The 18,695-nt window shown below is 39.6% G+C and overlaps 2 protein-coding genes and 2 long non-coding RNA genes across 6 annotated transcripts in view; 2 read left to right on the top strand and 2 right to left on the bottom strand.

Moving 5' to 3' along the window:
• LOC139557339 (anoctamin-7-like) overlaps nt 1-18,695 on the top strand; it is a 262,338-nt gene that overhangs the window by 149,145 nt on the left and 94,498 nt on the right. The window lies entirely within an intron of this gene.
• Nucleotides 773-3,196, bottom strand: LOC139557342 (uncharacterized). Its single transcript, XR_011671370.1, has 2 exons — nt 2,916-3,196; nt 773-1,125 (listed from the first exon to the last, which is right to left on the bottom strand). It is a non-coding gene; the product is annotated as an uncharacterized lncRNA (long non-coding RNA).
• Nucleotides 6,303-17,345, bottom strand: LOC139557341 (uncharacterized). The gene is made up of 3 exons (XR_011671369.1): nt 16,834-17,345; nt 10,978-11,129; nt 6,303-10,915 (listed from the first exon to the last, which is right to left on the bottom strand). It is a non-coding gene; the product is annotated as an uncharacterized lncRNA (long non-coding RNA).
• Nucleotides 15,811-18,695, top strand: part of LOC139557336 (E3 ubiquitin-protein ligase MIB2-like) — a 108,346-nt gene continuing 105,461 nt past the window's right edge. For 2 of the 3 annotated variants that reach the window (XM_071372012.1, XM_071372010.1), the window contains exon 1: nt 15,811-16,228. In XM_071372012.1, coding sequence (XP_071228113.1) covers nt 16,170-16,228 — 59 coding nt within the window. In that variant the 5' untranslated portion in view covers nt 15,811-16,169. The remainder of the gene's footprint in view (nt 16,229-18,695) is intronic. The other variant, XM_071372013.1, reaches the window with a different exon arrangement.

The raw sequence follows: 18,695 nt of genomic DNA, 5'->3' as shown, positions 1-18,695 counted from the left end.
CAGTGAATTATAAGTGAAATAATCTGTTTGTAAACAATTGTTGGAAAAATTACTTGTGTCATGCACGAAGTAGATGTCCTAACCGACTTGCCAAAACTATAGTTTGTTAACAAGAAATTTGTGGAATGGTGGAAAAACGAGTTTTAATGACTCCAACCTAAGTACAGTATATGTAAACTTCCAACTTCAACTGTACATATTATCTCAATTACTTTGACTTACCGGTGCCCCCGCACATTGACTCTTTACCGGTACCCCCTGTATATAGCCTCGCTATTGTTATTTTACTGCTGCTCTTTAATTATTTTAGATTTTTTTCTTATTTTTTACTTATCTATATTTTACTAAACATGTATTTTTTCTTAAAACTGCATTGTTGGTTAAGGGCTTGTAAGTAAGCAGTTCACTGTAAGGTCCACACCTGTTGTATTTGGCGCATGTGACGAATACAATTTGATTTGATTTGATGTAACTTGCACTTAGTTTTCAGGTTTGAATAAGAGATTGTATTCCCCTAACCTTATTCTTTCAATTCAGTTATTGTTTTATTAATATTATATTACTTGTGTATGTCTTTTCTTATCAAATGTAAGACTAAATGCCATTTGTAATATGTTTTGTTGCATATATGTGTTTAATATCCTATTCAGATAAGAAAGTATCTGATCACAGAAGATGCCATAGAATTCTAGAAAAATACCACCATTCACTAAAATGTATTTTTTCAGATGATCAATCCTGACAAAATAAGGAGGACTCAATATTCTCTAAGTTTTTCTCTATTTTCATTAGGAAGTTTTATTAATGGCAGTTGTTTGGGAAAATAGCATATAAGATACACATTTTAACAGAAGTACTTGAAGACTGGAGTTGGGAAATACTGCCATAGATATATCATATAGCATAAGCTAGAAACATATATTTTTTAGAAATGTAACAGCAGGTCTAGATAATGATGCAAGATGTGTTTGTGATGAGAGGACCCCTGGGGAGCGGGGCTCATGTGAAGATACAGTCATCACTGGACCCAAAGGGACTGGTTGCCAAGGAGGGGATCCGACCGCCATGGTACACCTATCGCCCTTCTTAGCCCTTCCATTGTGCTAAGAAGCCACCAGGAACATTCTAAAAATTAAATGTGATTTATAAAATGAACAAAGATGATTCCAAGATCAGCAGCATGATAAAGATAAGAAATGTGAATATTGGGGTAAGAATAATCATGAACCTCAACTAACACTCTCAAAAAATGTTGTATAGATACAATAATAAGCACAACTCAATGGTCAAATCTCATGTTATCATAAAATCCACTCACAAGGAACATATATGGAACAACTTAAAAGCAGACAAATGTTCTGTTGCATATAACCCTTCTGATCTTCAATAAAAGGCATCAGCCAGAGTGTACAGATTAATAAAATTGACTGCCTTAATGCCTAAGTATATTTCTGAATTGAAATGATGGGCGTGTTTGTTTCTGGCTGCACTGGAGACCCTTTGTTCTTCAATGAGGGGTGTAAAAAAACTGGTTCCTCTTTGTGTTCAGTGAGTAGCATGATTTACTTGAGCACAGTGTTAAAGTTCCCAATTAAAAGTGATTTACTGAGAAATACTCAGAGCCATCGTCAAGAATACATCTCACCTAAGCATTATAGTGAGTAGGGGGAGATCAAGATATTCAAAACGCTCCCTCATGAACAAATACATTTGAGGAGAATGCATGGACACACACACACTGATAAATAAATGCTTATGTTTTTCTTTCATCACCTATTATATCTAGAAATTGAATGATCTAGACTCCCTCTCTCAAGTTTAACATTGTCCACACAGGCCCTCAGGCCAAGTAAATGATTGGCAGATGTAATTTATTTTCAATGATTCAGGAAGAAATAAGGAATCAAAGTCCACGGGCCTGCCTGCGTATCATCTGACTCCATCATATACACACGTTGGAGTCTGCAAGAGGGCTATACATTAACACATTTGTCAGTGTGTGTTAATAGAACACGGCTGCTGTTGCTCAACCCTGGAAGCAGTTTTATGGCTTCACAAAACATTCAGTTTCGGCGCCACTCTGTCAACAAAGAGATCTCCAGTCACAGAGCTAGTGAGTCCACTACGGCCTTTGCCCAATCAGAACGCAGCTAGACATAACACAGTCCCAAAAGAGCCTATCAGAGAACGGGAGTTAAGGAGACCAGCTATTCATAATTCACCCTGATGATGTCCTATTTTATGATATAGAGATAGACTTGGGCATAGGAACATGTAAATTACTGGTGCTACAGTACATGTATGGCACAGATGCTATAGTATTTGGGTTGGTCATGTAGCCTGGTCAAGAGAGTTAAGTGGTATCTGATAAGAATATCTTTCAGGAAGACAGGTGTTAATTAATGTAGCTATCAAACAGCACTCTGGTTTCACCTAAGAATTTCCCCTCACACTTTGCGCGGACATCATTGAGGTTTGACGTATATGATACAAACATCCAAAACTCAATTGTATCCAAACAAAACAACAAGTAAAATAGTATTGGCAAACACATATTTATGATCTAATTTTGATTATATTTAGAGATGCAAGCAAATTATTTTGAAGAGCTGAAAAGGAAGAGCTAACTCAACTTTACAAAATATGAAAATGCTTATTTATCTAAAATACCGTTATTTGGTACTGCTGCAAGTAAATTAAACAGAAATTTGAAATGGCACCACAATCCATCGAGATACATTACCTTCAAACAACTTATTTTGCCTGAAATGGATTTCAACAAGTCATTCTGTTCTACTCACTATTACTTCTATGACATTAAAATGCACGTGATTGATTATATTCTACTACTCCAAAAAGTGCCTGTTTCCAGTCATAGTGACAGGTAGACACTCGGTAGGTGTGAGAACACCTACCTCATGATGAACGTGACATGTGCCGTGGAAGAGAAACAAATCCAGCAGTCTCCTGTTCAGGAAAACAAAGACAACACCACCATGCACCACCCGGAAACAGCTCCCTCTGAAATCCAACCTTATACGCCAACTTCAAACTATCCAAAAACTGCATGGACTTAGCCTACTTGGTTACAGGAGCTAAGCCAGAGCTAAAGAAATAAGGCTTGTGGGGAAAAGAGATGTTGGTAGCTGTGATGTGTGTTGAGAAAAATGCATCAGTGTTATCACTGTGGGTTATGCAAGAATAGCTTGGTGTAAACCTTTGCCTGGTACAGCACTGGGCCCCAGCCTGCACGTGGCCATGGAATCCTACCCTAAAGAATTCCTAATTGCCCTTCCTGAACAGGAAGCTGTCGGAGCAGCCGGACTCACCCAGGGTCTCCTGCCTGGGTTATCACATATTCCACCAGCCTCCCTTTTCTCCCAACGATACTATTTTTAGGCTTATTTTTAAGACAACCGAGGGCATTAGGTGTATGGGAGGCATGAGGAGAGAATCCCATCATTGTAATGTATAGCCTGAGCCAAAACCCTTAAAAGTATTTACAGTAGGATAGGTACTTTCCCATGTACTGTTCTGTATCACTATCCAAGGCAGGAATCCTAACTTATTCTTTCTCACACAAAAATGTACATTTACCCAGATTTTACACAAACTCGTTTTGTCATTTATTGGGGGTCATTTTATTTAATCAAATCTTTATACCTAGCTACAAGCAACATTATTTAGGTATGCTCTTGCCTTCGATGGTGTGTGTAAAACAGTAACATGAATTGTTCGTGGCCAACTGCATATTCAAAATGAAGTCTGCAGGATGCAGTGTAGTAGTGACTTTGAGCCCAACGCCATAGACCTGTTTGCAGTGACAATGGGGTGAGGAAGATGGGTATCAAATGTACAGATGAAAGGGGGTCTGTAGATTTAAGGCTTTTTGTCTTTGGTCATTCAAAGGAAGCAGCTGCCGACTGCACAGAGCCTGGGCCTATTCATGTGGTGGTGGGGCACAGACATGGACCACGCCAGCACACACCAGGGTTGGGCACAATTCAGAATTTTGTAATTGACACCTCACAGGATGTAGAGTTAGAATTTGAGTGACAGGAAGTAGAATTTAAATCTGTGCTATTCAAATTCATTCCAATCAGTCATACTGTCTGTAGTCATAAAAACAATTAGGCTAAATACAGTGAGGGAAAAAAGTATTTGATCCCCTGCTGATTTTGTACGTTTGCCCACTGACAAAGAAATGATCAGTCTATAATTTTAATGGTAGGTTTATTTGAACAGTGAGAGACAGAATATCAACAAAAAAATCCAGAAAAACGCATGTCAAAAATGTTATGAATTGATTTGCATTTTAATGAGGGAAATAAGTATTTGACCCCTCTGCAAAACATGACTTAGTACTTGGTGGCAAAACCCTTGTTGGCAATCACAGAGGTCAGACGTTTCTTGTAGTTGGCCACCAGGTTTGCACACATCTCAGGAGGGATTTTGTCCCACTCCTCTTTGCAGATCTTCTTCAAGTCATTAAGGTTTCGAGGCTGACGTTTGGCAACTCGAACCTTCAGCTCCCTCCACAGATTTTCTATGGGATTAAGGTCTGGAGACTGGCTAGGCCACTCCAGGACCTTAATGTGCTTCTTCTTGAGCCACTCCTTTGTTGCCTTGGCCGTGTGTTTTGGGTCATTGTCATGCTGGAATACCCATCCACGACCCGTTTTCAATACCCTGGCTGAGGGAAGGAGGTTTTCACCCAAGATTTGACGGTACATGGGCCCATCCATCGTCCCTTTGATGCGGTGAAGTTGTCCTGTCCCTTTAGCAGAAAAACACCCCCAAAGCATAATGTTTCCACCTCCATGTTTGACGGTGGGGATGGTTTCTTGGGGTCATAGGCAGCATTCCTCCTCCTCCAAACACGGCAAGTTGGGTTGATGCCAAAGAACTCCATTTTGGTCTCATCTGACCACAACACGTTCACCCAGTTGTCCTCTGAATCATTCAGATGTTCATTGGCAAACTTCAGACGGGCATGTATATGTGCTTTCTTGAGCAGGGGGACCTTGCGGGCGCTGCAGGATTTCAGTCCTTCACGGCATAGTGTGTTACCAATTGTTTTCTTGATGACTATGGTCCCAGCTGCCTTGAGATCATTGACAAGATCCTCCTGTGTAGTTCTGGGCTGATTCCTCACCGTTCTCATGATCATTGCAACTCCACGAGGTGAGATCTTGCATGGAGCCCCAGGCTGAGGGAGATTGACAGTTCTTTTGTGTTTCTTCCATTTGCGAATAATCACAGAAAATGTTGTCACCTTCTCACCAAGCTGCTTGGCGATGGTCTTGTAGCCCATTCCAGCCTTGTGTAGGTCTACAATCTTGTCCCTGACATCCTTGGAGAGCTCTTTGGTCTTGGCCATGGTGGAGAGTTTGGAATCTGATTGATTGATTGCTTCTGTGGACAGGTATCTTTTATACAGGTAAGAAACTGAGATTAGGAGCACTCCCTTTAAGAGTGTGCTCCTAATCTCCGTTCGTTACCTGTATGAAAGACACCTGGGAGCCAGAAATCTTTTTGATTGAGAAGGGGTCAAATACTTATTTCCCTCATTAAAATGCAAATCAATTTATAACATTTTTGACATGCATTTTTCTGGATATTTTTGTTGTTATTCTGTCTCTCACTGTTCAAATAAACCTACCATTAAAATTATAGACTGATAATTTCTTTGTCAGTGGGCAAACGTACAAAATCAGCAGGGGATCAAATACTTTTTTCCCTCACTGTACATTTATATTATTATGTTGGGTAACAGATCAGATCTCGGAACTCATTAAGAGGCAGCTTCTAGCTTCAATATAATCATTTATTCAGAAGGTTAAACCCATAGGTTTTAGGCCTGCAGTAAATTAAATTAGCAGGTTCATTTTTCATTAGGTTATAATAATCCATGCCTTCTGGGAATGTTATAAAGTCCAACAGTTATGGGTTGAGTTAGAAATTTTACTGTCAGAAGTATTAAAATCAACCAATGTCAGCCTTTATTATCCAAATGTTAAAAGTGTGTGTGGACGACATAGAGAAACAAAATGGGGCAGTTTGAGGCAATGTGGCAGAGAGTGATGTGGGCGCTGGAGATGGGAGTGTGAGCAGGTGTGACGTAGTTGTCATTTGTATGTTTTGTATTGTCTAAAAATATAAAATAAATTCTTACAAAAAAAAGAAGGAAAAATGATAAGCTTGCAACAGCATTCCGATTATTCATTATGAATAGGATTTATATGATTTACATTCTTCATTGTAACCACAATGTCACAAATAATTAACACACACACATCAGATTAACTTGGTTAAAACAGTCAAAACATTTCTTTATTAAAGACTATCAGAAAGAATGGTGGTACTTATTTATTTGGATCCAAAGCCACGAATGAGTGAGTCACTCAGCTTTATGCTGACAAATCCTTGCTGCACTTTCATTCCGTTTCTTCTTCACATCAGCAAAGGACTCTGTGTTTCAGAGACGTACTTTATGTGGAGGGGCTATCACTCTTTCACACTGTGGTAAATAAAGCCAGTTTGTTATTTAAAACCAAAAGCCCACCGTGCCTATATTTTCAAAATTTGTCCGTCCACATGTCAAGTGTAAATGCGCCATTGTATTTACCCACGTTCTCTCTCAACTCCAGGACCACCGCCAGCATATATATATATATTTTTATAATGCAGGACACTAGTGCCAGAGAAGAGAGACTTTCGGACTGAACACACCTCCATTCATTTATGAAAAGATAGTACATTTGTGCCACAGTTTAGACTATCGATAGATCAGCTTTCTAACTCCCCCTTGTGATAGTGTGGTGCAATGACAGAATTATGCAATTTACCACAATCTGCCACCATCTACCACAAACAGTAACGGCATAAACTAGAAACCTTTAAAGAAAGAACCATTGCAGAACATGAGAGTTGCGTTGAATCTGTCAGGTCACTCTTCCAGATACCAAAAAATGTATCACTTTTCTCTGGAAACAATGTTTATATACTCTTTTAACCTTTGTGCTTAGAATAGCCAATTATATTTCCACCAACCATTTTATTTGTTTGGCTTCTTTTTGAAGGCCTCAGGGTCAACTTGAGGGTTAAACTAATGCATTCTGGGAAATGCGCACACATGCATACATAGAATAAAAAGAAATGGAAGGAATGTATTTAATGTATCATACACCACAGCCAGAATATTGAATCTACGTTATTACTGTGGCTAAAATAACATTTAATTAACAATGACATCATGCATCCCCATGGCTCATGAATATTGTAAATCCAAATGTCTGAAAAACCAAGGATAGGCCCAAAGGATATGAAAAGCCCTTTCCACTGTTGAGATTCAAATGTCACCCAGTCTTCTGTATCATGTTGCCTGCAGCTTGAGCCTCCATCCCCAGCACAACAGTAGATATTTGCATCTGAGGCAAATCAGTCTGGCTCTGTCCACAAAGAAAGTCTGGTATATTTCATGTGTTATTATGGGTGTGGAACTGTGGATAGTTTATAGAGCTTCACATATATTCAGACCGAGGGAAGACTAAACAGACAATTATCTTAATACATGATACGATGAGCATAATGTATACATGTAACCTTTTGAGTAGTAATACATTTTGAATGTAAATTAGGTTTGATAGTACCGTAAAAAAATGGATTTGAGGTTATATAACCCACAAACTAAGATTTGCTTATCAATACATTGATATTGAGACAGATAATGATTTAGGGCACAGACACATTTTCAACACTTTCTTGTAGAACAGATTAATATTAGTCTCACCAGCCAAGAGTTCCAGGTCTGGTAATTATTAAATAGTTATGTTACCTTTAGTGTCGATGGATCCAAAAGTAATGAACATGTATGCCTAGTTGACTTCTCAGCCTTTAAAAACTACACTTTATTTTTCCTATGCAAATAACTTTGCATTAGTTGAGCAGATGCTTTGCGGGGTTAGGAGACAAGGATGCTCTGTGCCACCCTGACCCTATCCCTGCCCCAGTAAAAACCAAACCAACATGCAAAGCAGCCTTCAACGGGGTCCTCAGTCAACACTCACTCTCCATTAGGGCTCAAACAGAGGATATCAACAAATAACAAAATCTGCTGTCTGTTTCTGTGCCATGGGTCTTGTACTGACACTGCTTTACCAAACATTTCCCAACTAGCACATTTGGTTCCTTGGAAGTTGTGGGAACATAGTGTATGTTTATGGTTTTTAAATCGGTTGTGGGAACAAAGCCATACATTTCTTGCCTGGTAAAACAGAATGTTTTTTCAACATTCTGAGAACAGAAGTGTACATTTTGTCTGTTCTGGGATTGTTTCTTTTTAGGTTGCAGGGAGGTTCTGAGAACGTTTTACTCTGGTTCCTTGAAAGTTTTTTTTATGGAGGTTTTATTAATGCTCTGAGAACAGAAATATATTTGGAGGTTTTTTAATAACTTCCTTAAAAACTTTCACTGAATGTTTCAATAAAACTTTTAATAACACTGCTAGCTTACTTGGCGTAAACTTTTTTTTTTTTTTTTACTTCAAGTACAGACAGGACACATGAAAATTAATTTCCTTATGCATTAATCATGCAAACATTATTTTTTTATTGTGATGCGGCATCAGTGAGATTCAAACCTATAATATTCCATTCTCTATCCAGGGAATTAGTCCACTGCACCACCAGGATGCACACGCTATGTTTATGCAATATTGGAGAGATCTGACATGCCCCGAGCCCACTCGACACCTATCCACAAATGTGGCTCATGCGCACAGTGCAATAGCACTATAAAAACGTCTTTCTTCAGACACCCACATACAGGTCAAAAGATCCCTGTTAGGGGTATCATCTCATGCAAGACCAAGGGAGTAATCTATCTCATCACCTGTTCATGTGGAAAAGCCTATGTAGGACAAACGAAAAGACAATTAAAACAACGCATAGCGAACACCGCAGCTCAATCAGGTGTAAGAACATTGACTATCCAGTAGCAGCTCACTTTGTTGAAGCTAACCATCCCATCTCCTCCCTCAAATACACAGGCATTGAGCATGTTGCTCTACCAAGGAGAGGAGGTAATGTTGAGATCCTACTACTCCAAAGGGAGGCTTACTGGATATCCTTTCTAAAAACATTGACCCCTAGTGGTCTGAATATTGACTTTGATCTCTTATGAACACATTTTCCTTTAGGAACAAGTCTTATAAATTGAAAAACATTGTTTACAGCTTATTAGCGTACACCTAATATGTTCCCTCTGTTGATGATGTTCATTATATATTAAGGTTGAACCAAAAGATTACATGTAACAAAAATGAAATACGAAATTATGTGAAATTGAATGAAACAATGTATGTTGATGCTAATATGATGTACAATATTCCATTATGTTTCTATGTGATAACAATAGCATAATATATTTAATATGCCATATACTATTTTTTAAGTTTCACAAAATAATTTTTATTAACTTAATCATTATGACACACCCCGCAGTACTGTCATTGGTTACACTAATTGCACCGTGTGTCTACATAACCTGGTTCAAGTACTCATGACATTACCCTGAGGAAGGCACAGCGATGCCGAAACGTTGGTAAATACCCATTAAATTGCTGGGAGATTATACATGGAGTGTGCAACTTTCTTTATTTTGATAGTTTATTCGCCGTTAGTCAGCACCTCCACACAAACTATTATTCTGGGTGTGCGCCAGCTCATGTTTTTTTTTTTTTTACATATCTGGGGGATACAACCTTCCCAGCTCTCCAGATTTTTAAGTATCTTTAATTTACAATCTGTAGAAACTATGAGATTAGAAAGGTTCAGAACTTCTGAGAAGCATCACAGTTGAAAAATATATGACAAATAGAAATCCAATATGGATGGTGTTAAGAGATAGATGGGAGGGGTTGAATGGAGCTGAAGGGTGGGACTAATAACAAATGTAAATAACAAATAACAATAACAAATGTCTGTAAACTGTACACTACCGTTCAAAAGTTTGAGGTCACTTAGAAATGTCCTTGTTTTTGAAAGAAAATCTAAATTTTTGTCCACTAAAATAACACCAAATTGATCAGAAATACAGTGTAGACATTGTTAATGTTGTAAATGACTATTGTAGCTGGAAACTGATTATTTTTTATGTAGATAGAGGCCCATTATCAGCAACCATCACTCCTGTGTTCTAATGGCACGTTGTGTTAGCTAATCCAAGTTGATCATTTTAAAAGGCTAATTGATCTTTAGAAAACCCTTTTACAATTATGTTAGCACAGCTGAAAACTGTTGTTCTCATTAAATAAGGAATAAAACTGGCCTTCTTTAGACTAGTTGAGTATCTGGAGCATCAGCATTTGTGGGTTCAATTACAGGCTCAAAATGTCCAGAAACAAAGACTTCTGAAACTCGTCAGTCTATTCTTGTTCCGAGAAATGAAGGCTATTCCATACGAGAAATTGCCAAGAAGCTGAACACCTCGTACAACGCTGTGTACTACACCCTATTGGCCAGTCTGAGATATGGCTTTTTCTTTGCAACTCTGCCTAGAAGGCCAGACTGGTGTTTTGCAGGTACTATTTAATTTAAAACTGGGACCAGTTGCAGTTCTGTACTGGAGTCTCTTCCATATAGTCTCTCTTTGTTGGTCACATAGCCTCCCTCTGTCAGGGAAGAGACACTGACGTGACACTAGAAGCTTTTCATCGCTCTGGGATTAGATTGTCTGAGACAAATTGATTCTTAACACTCTTCAAGCTCTTAAACCAGTTATAACTTTCCCATCTCTGCACCAATCAGAACTCCTCTTCTCCAGTTCTACAACCAATCACAGTTCTGGCTCTTCAGTGGTCTGCAGCAAATTTGGACTCCATCACACACAGAATGTCCATGCCGTCAACATACACCTAGAGACAGGAAAGTCAATTAAGCAGATATAACGTACATTCACTGACTGTGTGTCTCCTACCTTGAGGCCAGGAATATAGTCTCTTCTCGAAGTACTCAGTGCTAGCAGATGACCTCTACAGACGCTCCCATGCCAAACTTGTGGTTCTCATAGATGAAGATACATGGCAGCTGCCACAGAGCCGCCATGTTGAAAGACTCAAGGATCTGGCCCTGATTGGACAAGAGGAAGATAATTGATGATGATTATTAGATAGATAGGTAGGTTACATGCTGACCAGACCGGACACGTCGCGTGCGCGAGCGTCGCAAAATAAATTTAGAAATCCATGTTATTCAATTATTGCACCCACACTGCTCGCGTGCGCCAAGGAGCGTCTGCGTTGCCAAGGGCTAAAATAGAACTCCTTTCTATTTCTGACGCAGATCGCGCTGAAAGTCCTGCCTCTCCCATCTCCTCATTGGTTTATAGAAGCACTAACTGTTTTTTTTGCCGGTAGTCGTGGTAATACTATGAAAGTTTAGATGCCGATCACCATATAAGTTCAACGATGAAAAAGCCTGGAAGGAGGAGAGATGACTAGAAACGTTTCGGTTGGCCGTTTTATGTGTGGATTAATTTGTCAGAATAGAGGACCTTGTGCAGTTCAGGTAAAATAACAACTCAATGTTTATATCCCAGGACAAATTAGCTGACAACAGCAAGCTAGCTAAATAGGACAAATTAGCTAGCAAGTGCAAGCTAACTAGCCATACATGTTTAATGCTTTTCGACCTGTCCCCAAATTAATGTCATTGGTTCAGAGTTTGTTTTGATATTTTAACCTGCGTGTGATCGCGTTTGGTGTTGCGGGACAAAATAAATTTATGCACGATAGCGCACGATGACAGACTCGCGCAGCCGGTTTGGGTTCCGTGTTAGGTTTCACACACACGGTTGTTGCCCTGGTACTGACAGGCTAGGTACACACCTGCCACGAATGAAACTTGTAGACACACACACAGCGTGAGAAGGCATCTTTCCTAAATTTAATGAAGCATTTATAAGTTAAGCATTTATAAGTAACATTCTTCAAGAATCAATGTCTAAATATCAATAGTTTCACAGTACACAAATTGGTAGTGTAAATCCCAGATTGTCTCTTTAAGTAAAATATCTTCAGGCCTACACATAATCATATTATGTTTTTTTAATTTTACCTTTATTTAACTAGGCAAGTCAGTTAAGAACAAATTCTTATTTTCAATGACGGCCTAGGAACATTTTAAAAAGGAAATTTTAAAAAGCTCTGGTGGCAGAAACGAAACTCTAGCTAATGTCTCACAAGGAACCCCATTCAGTATGTAGATAAGTTCTGCCTTATTCACGACAGATTTTTAGCTTGCCAGCTCGGGATTTGATCTTGCAACCTTTCAGTTACAAGTCCAAAGCTCTAACCACTAGGCTACCTGCCGCCCCATATCTCACCACTGTAGTAGTTACAAATAACATTGAAAAAAAATATATATTTTTTGGAGTATTATTTTATCATCCTTACAAACCTCTTCATGTAAATGTACATCATAGTATTGTACATAGGCTGTTCATCTAGGTGTGATTCACTACATTACCAAAAGTATGTGGACACCTGCTCGTCGAACATCTTATTCCAAAATCATGGCCATTCATATGGAGTTGGTCCAGTCTTTGCTGCTATAACATCCTCCAATCTTCTGGGAAGGCTTTCCACTAGATGTTCGAACATTGCTGCGGGAACTTGATTCCATTCAGCCACAGGAGCATTTGTGAGGTTGGGCACGGATGTTGGGCGATTAGGCCTGGCTTGCAGTCGGCATTCCAATTCATCACAAAGGTATTCGACGGGGTTGAGGTCAGGGATCTGTGCTGGCCAGTCAAGTTCTTCCACACCGATCTCGACAAACCATTTCTGTATGGAACTCGATTTGTGCACAGGGGCATGCTGAAACAGGAAAGGGCCTTCCCCAAAATGTTGCCACAAAGTTGGAAGTACAGAATCGTCTAGATAGAATGTAGCGTTAAGATTTCCCTTCACTGGAACTAAGGGGCCTAGCCCGAACTATGAAAAACAGCCCCAGACCATTATTCCTCCTCCTCCAAACTTTACATGTTGGCACTATGCATTGGGGCAGGTAGCATTCTCCTGGCATCCGCCAAACCCAGATTAGTCCGTTGGACTGCCAGATGGTGAAGAGTGATTCATCACTCCAGAGAACGCGTTTCCACCGCTCCAGAGTCCAATGGCGGCGAGCTTACACCACTCCAGCCGACGCTTGGCATTGCGCATGGTGATCTTAGGCTTGCTCGGCCATTTAAACCCATTTCATGAAGCTCCCGACGAACAGTTCTTCTCCTGACATTGCTTCCAGAGGCAGTTTGAAACTAGGTGGTGAGTGTTGCAACCAAGGACAGGCAATTTTTACGAGCTACGCGCTTCAGCACTCCTGTTCTGTGTGCTTGTGTGGCCTACCACTTCGCGGCTGAGCGGTTGTTGCTCCTAGACGTTTTCATTTCACAATAACAGCACTTACAGTTGACCGGGGCAGCTGTAACAGGGCAGAACTTTGACAAACTGACTTGTTGGAAAGGTGACATCCTATGACGGTGTTACGTTGAAAGTCACTTCAGTAAGGCCATTCTACTGCCAATGGTTGTCTATGGAGATTGTATGGCTGTGTGCTCCATTTTATACACCTGTTAACAATGATGTATGAAGGGGTGTCCACATACTTTTGTAAATATAGTGTACCTGTAGACTTTCCATCACCATGAAGAAAAACAATGCACAATACAGTAATTGAGTACATTGAGACATCAAGTTGTTTGTGATGATGTGGCTCAGTTGGTAGAGCATGGCGCATGCAACGCTAGGGTTGTGGGTTCGATTCCCACTGGGGACTTGTTTGCACTTTTGCTCTGGCTAAGAGTGTACTAAAATGTTAAAGGAACGAATAGACCATTTCAGTTTTTACACAGAAATAAATTGCATTTGCAAAGTATTTCAAGAAACTGGAAAACATATCAAGCAAGTATTTTATATTCTGCAAATATTATCAGAGTAATTGTTGTTGTTTTTTTACAGATAATTGTCAGACACAAAATACAAATGCTGGGATCACTCAAATGATTAGCCAAGCAAAGGAAGTTTGCAACTTAAGCACCTCAGCCCCGTTTTCAGTCGACTTTGCGAGTGTACAATTATGTTCACTCCGGGGCCTGAAACTCCCTATAATTCAATTTGCGACGATTGTGCATCCGCAAAAACTGAAAAACAACATCAATGGAGAAGTCAACATACAAGTGTAAGTAAAAACGAATACAAATAAGTTAGAAATGTTGCTACTACGTAAAAATGTAATGTTTTTGTTTGGTTATCTTTTGGAAATTGTAGAAATAAAACATTTTCCTTCAGAAGTTCCAGCTAGGCAGGCTAGCGCTAGTTAGCTAATTAATTTGCTAGTTACCATACAGTAGGCGTATATTACTAATTATATATTTAATATAAGTAGACATCCACTCATAATTGACAGTAGCGAATATAAATCACCCACAAGTTACCGGTGGCTGAAAACACAATCATCGCGGGATGAACGAGTGGCGAACTTCCGGCCAAGGGTGGTCTATTTAAAAAATAATTCCTTCCCCCCTTGTTACCGTTTAATAATAAATACAAATTCCTTTCCCCTTTGCCCTGCAAGTGTATACGCGTCGACGTCATGATACGTCACCTGAAGTGTCCACTTATTTTGAGAGCTGAGGGGTATGATTGTTTCTCTTTTGGTCCATTCAACAACAAAGCGATACCAACCTTGTTTCAGCAGGATGTTGTATCTATCTATACCTTATGTCATGCCTTATTGGAATGGATTTATTGATAATATCTGTTTTTAAAAAGTTTGGATGTTGCCACACACATACCTACTTGTTAACAAAATTAAGGAAGTTTCCTTTAGAATTATTCATAAATATTATCCTGCCAACCACTATATGAAGAAGTTTAAGGAAAACATCAACTCAAATTGCTCCTTTTGTAATGACCACTCAGAAACAGTGTTGCATCTTTTTTGGCATTGTATTCATGTAAGAAAACTGTGGCAAGACATCAGTAGATTTTATAATCGAACACATTTATGAAGATTTTACACTATTGTGGTGAGATGTACTGCTTGGATTCTTTACATACGATAGAAATAAGCTGAAACATTTTTATGTAATTAATTTCATTATTCTTTTGGCCAAATTTCATATACACAAATGTAAATTTACAAACAAAAAAAACGAATTTTCTTACCATACAAAAATAAATTGAACTGTATTTTAAGACAGTTAAATACTCTACTAACAAAAAAGCTGTTAGAATTGTAAGTGTATGTATGTCCCTTAAGGTCCTTGTGTAATTGTAATGTGATATTGTACCCCCTAGCTCGATTGTCCATTGTATATAATCTATATATACACTTGTTCCCTTATGTACTTTCTGTATTGATTTGTTGTTAATCAAATTAAAATACATTTTAAAAAAGAGCTGAGGGGTATGGTGTGTCTTTTATTAAGTGTTTTAACTGCAGCCAAAGAAACGGCCACAGGCCGATGGCGAGCATCAGCGGATATAACTTGATATCAAGAAACGCCCATAACAGAAACCGCTCGGAATTGCGATCTGCAATTACACCCCTCACTGGAACGCCCCTCTCTGGCCACTATTTGATGTGTATCGGCAGGGGGGACTGCAGTACAACAATACACCACTAGTCTATTAGTCTAGGACCATAAAAGTTAATAATGTCAGTAGGGGCACGACAACACTTTTGTCGTACGCGTGTCAAATGTTAGTAGAGAAAAGTAACATGCGAGTGTTGTGCACGTGCAGCTAACAAACGTTAGCTACCTCCGTCTGCTAGGTAACGTTAGCTACTGTAGCCTTTATGCTTTGGGAGAACTGTAGCAGGAGATCAATGTGTAAATGTACAGGTCTCCCAGAGCGAAGAGGCAGGGGACAAACTTTGCTTCTCTGGGCAGGCTATTTTTATTTAATGCCCAAAGGAAACATACCTAGCTGCAATAAGTACATCTTACACAAGGGGTAGCCACCTAGCTACTGCTGCGCATGAAAACAAGATGTGACGCACTATATATCCTCCACAATTCGTGGTATGGGCGGGTCATGGCTAGAGGGGATACAGCTTTTGTCAAATTAAAGTCATATTAGATTTTTCGTAGCAGGTTAGGAGACCATGACCATAGACACCGTTATGGAATTACACGTTAACACAGATTCAATATTTGGAGTCAGGTAAGGAAAGCACGACAAAAAAATGGTTTTCGAGTAGATTAGTTCAAATTTTAGCGTTCGCTAACTAACGTTAGCTGTGTGGTAGCTAGCACACAGGACTACCAGCTGTAGTTACTGCATTTATGTTAACTAGCTAATTAACGAAGCAAATGTGTCAATATGTGGCACCACTGGCAGTTGTCGCTCAATGTCATGGCAATTGAAAGGATACAATTCCGGCAACTATATGTTATACTGTGGATTGTAATGCAGATCCACTTAAACATTTAAAACCCTAGCCTAATATTGAACCATAAGGACAATTCTGTGGCCTACCCGTCTTTGACACACTAATATGTAGGACTGGTTTCAATAACAGGTGGTGAGCCTGCTTCTTCACTGGCATTAATTCTTGAAAACCCTTATTATGCTTAGGGTTTTCAGCAGTGGGCGTAGCAGGTGAGCTTCGCCCACGATTGGCTATATGTGAACTACAATTCCCAACACTGTGGTTTGAAGTTGAGAAACGTGAATAATAATTGCTTGCGAAACGGTTTTCGAAACATATGAAAGATAATGGGCATATCACCGAGAAATAATCGTTAAAATAAAACATGTACACTTACTGTAGCAGTTTTGCACAGATCCATACGTTGTTCCTCCACTTGAGGAACTACACCTCCTCCCCAGTTAGCTTACGTATTCAAAGCATGCTAGATGGCTAATTAGCACGGGTGGCTTTCTCTGTCTTCCGTTAACATTCACTGTAAGTATCATGGAGATATGACCGTGTGCGAACACTAACCCTAACAGAATAAAGGTGTGTGGTGATTTAACCTTTTATTTGTATTATACCTCGCCGATTTCCAAAACCGTACCACAAGTGACGCGTTTTAACGTTCAGAACGAGATTCGAAGCCCTTAACAAAACTGCCCCGGCCAGAAGACACAGCATTATCATCAATAGGCGCTAATGGTAACGTTAGTGTCTGAATGGGTTACCCTGGTGTCAGAAGTGTGATAACTCCGTGAATCAATGAAACGCGTGATTTAAAAAAAAGTCATGATTTTGACGATAATTTCTGATTGCTGCACAACTCCAATGTTTGCAATGACCATCAATGATTTGTATACCCCTCAGCTAAAATAAATACTTGTTCCTTCATCCAGTGCAAAGATGCAGGCAATATTGCCTCTGGATTTGATGTTGATGTTTGATGTTGTCAATGCGCCTAATTACATAACTATTTTGTTAAACTATGCAGTACGCTATTAATCTTTGATTCAGTCATTTGCTTATTACAGACTTGACGGAGTAGTGCCTAGACTATATTTGAGGTCAATTCAGTGAGCGGGATAGAGACAGACATACAGTAGGTCACCTTTCTGTCTGACAAACTACATTGAGGGTGGCCACCTTTTTGGCTTTGACAATTGTGTGCCTGAAATGACAGAAATCCTTTGTTTAAAGACGAGTTTGTAAGGCTATATTACAAGAAGACGGTATCGCCACAATGACACAAGGTAGGTTAGATCACAAGAAGAAGAAGATTGTCCCATAAAGACCATGTCTAGCCTGGCTAAATGTATGATTTATTGTGAAGCAGGTTTTTTTTTTATTGCAAAGGTTTTTCCCAAAAATGTGATGCAAATACAAAATTGCTTTGAGCAATGGTTCAGGTGCTGTTTTCAGCATGCTTTCTATATAAACAGAGGTCTTAGAATCAATTGTTTTTGAGTGGTGCCTGACTGGACTGCATTGCTGCTTCTGTCTATTTTGTCTCCATTGTTTGATATTAGCCTAGCTAATTGTTATTTTGCATTGGGACAATGAGGCTGTCAGTGTACTATCACACAGGATGTAGCACTATTTGATCTTTGAAAAACCATAGGCATCATGCCTCGAAAGTGCTGAAAATGACGTGTGTGTATAGAACATGACTCCGTAGTGTACTAAAGCTGGACGGAAGCAATCCAAAAGGTCATGGCTCCGAATCAAAATCCACAAGAACAAATAAAATGTCACTCTTAGGTTATCACCTACCGTAAAGCTGAAACTTGATTGTGATGGGCTTAATGTCATGGTTGACACATTTCCCTTGTGACAATGAGCCCATTCCCTTTGTGACTCATTTATCTTGCATAGGTCCATATGTAACGGATGTGAAATGGCTAGCTAGTTAGCGGGTACGCGCTAATAGCATTTCAATCGGTTACGTCACTTGCTCTGAGACCTGAAGTAGGGTTTCCCCTTGCTCTGCAATGCCGTGGCCTTTGTGGAGCGATGGGTAACGATGCTTCGTGGGCGACCGTTGTTGATGTGTGCAGAGGGTCCCTGGTTCGCGCCCGTGTCGGGGCGAGGGGACGACGTAAAGTTATACTGTTACATTGATGCTGTTGACCCGGATCACTGGTTGCTGCGGAAAAGGAGGAGGTTGAAAGGGGGGGTGAGTGTAACGGATGTGAAATGGCTAGCTAGTTAGCGGGT

The sequence above is a fragment of the Salvelinus alpinus genome, chromosome 28, assembly GCF_045679555.1.
Source record: "Salvelinus alpinus chromosome 28, SLU_Salpinus.1, whole genome shotgun sequence".
Taxonomy (NCBI): domain Eukaryota; kingdom Metazoa; phylum Chordata; class Actinopteri; order Salmoniformes; family Salmonidae; genus Salvelinus; species Salvelinus alpinus.
The sequence above is the reverse complement of the archived record's forward strand: the minus strand, read 5'-3'. Positions and strand labels throughout refer to the sequence as shown.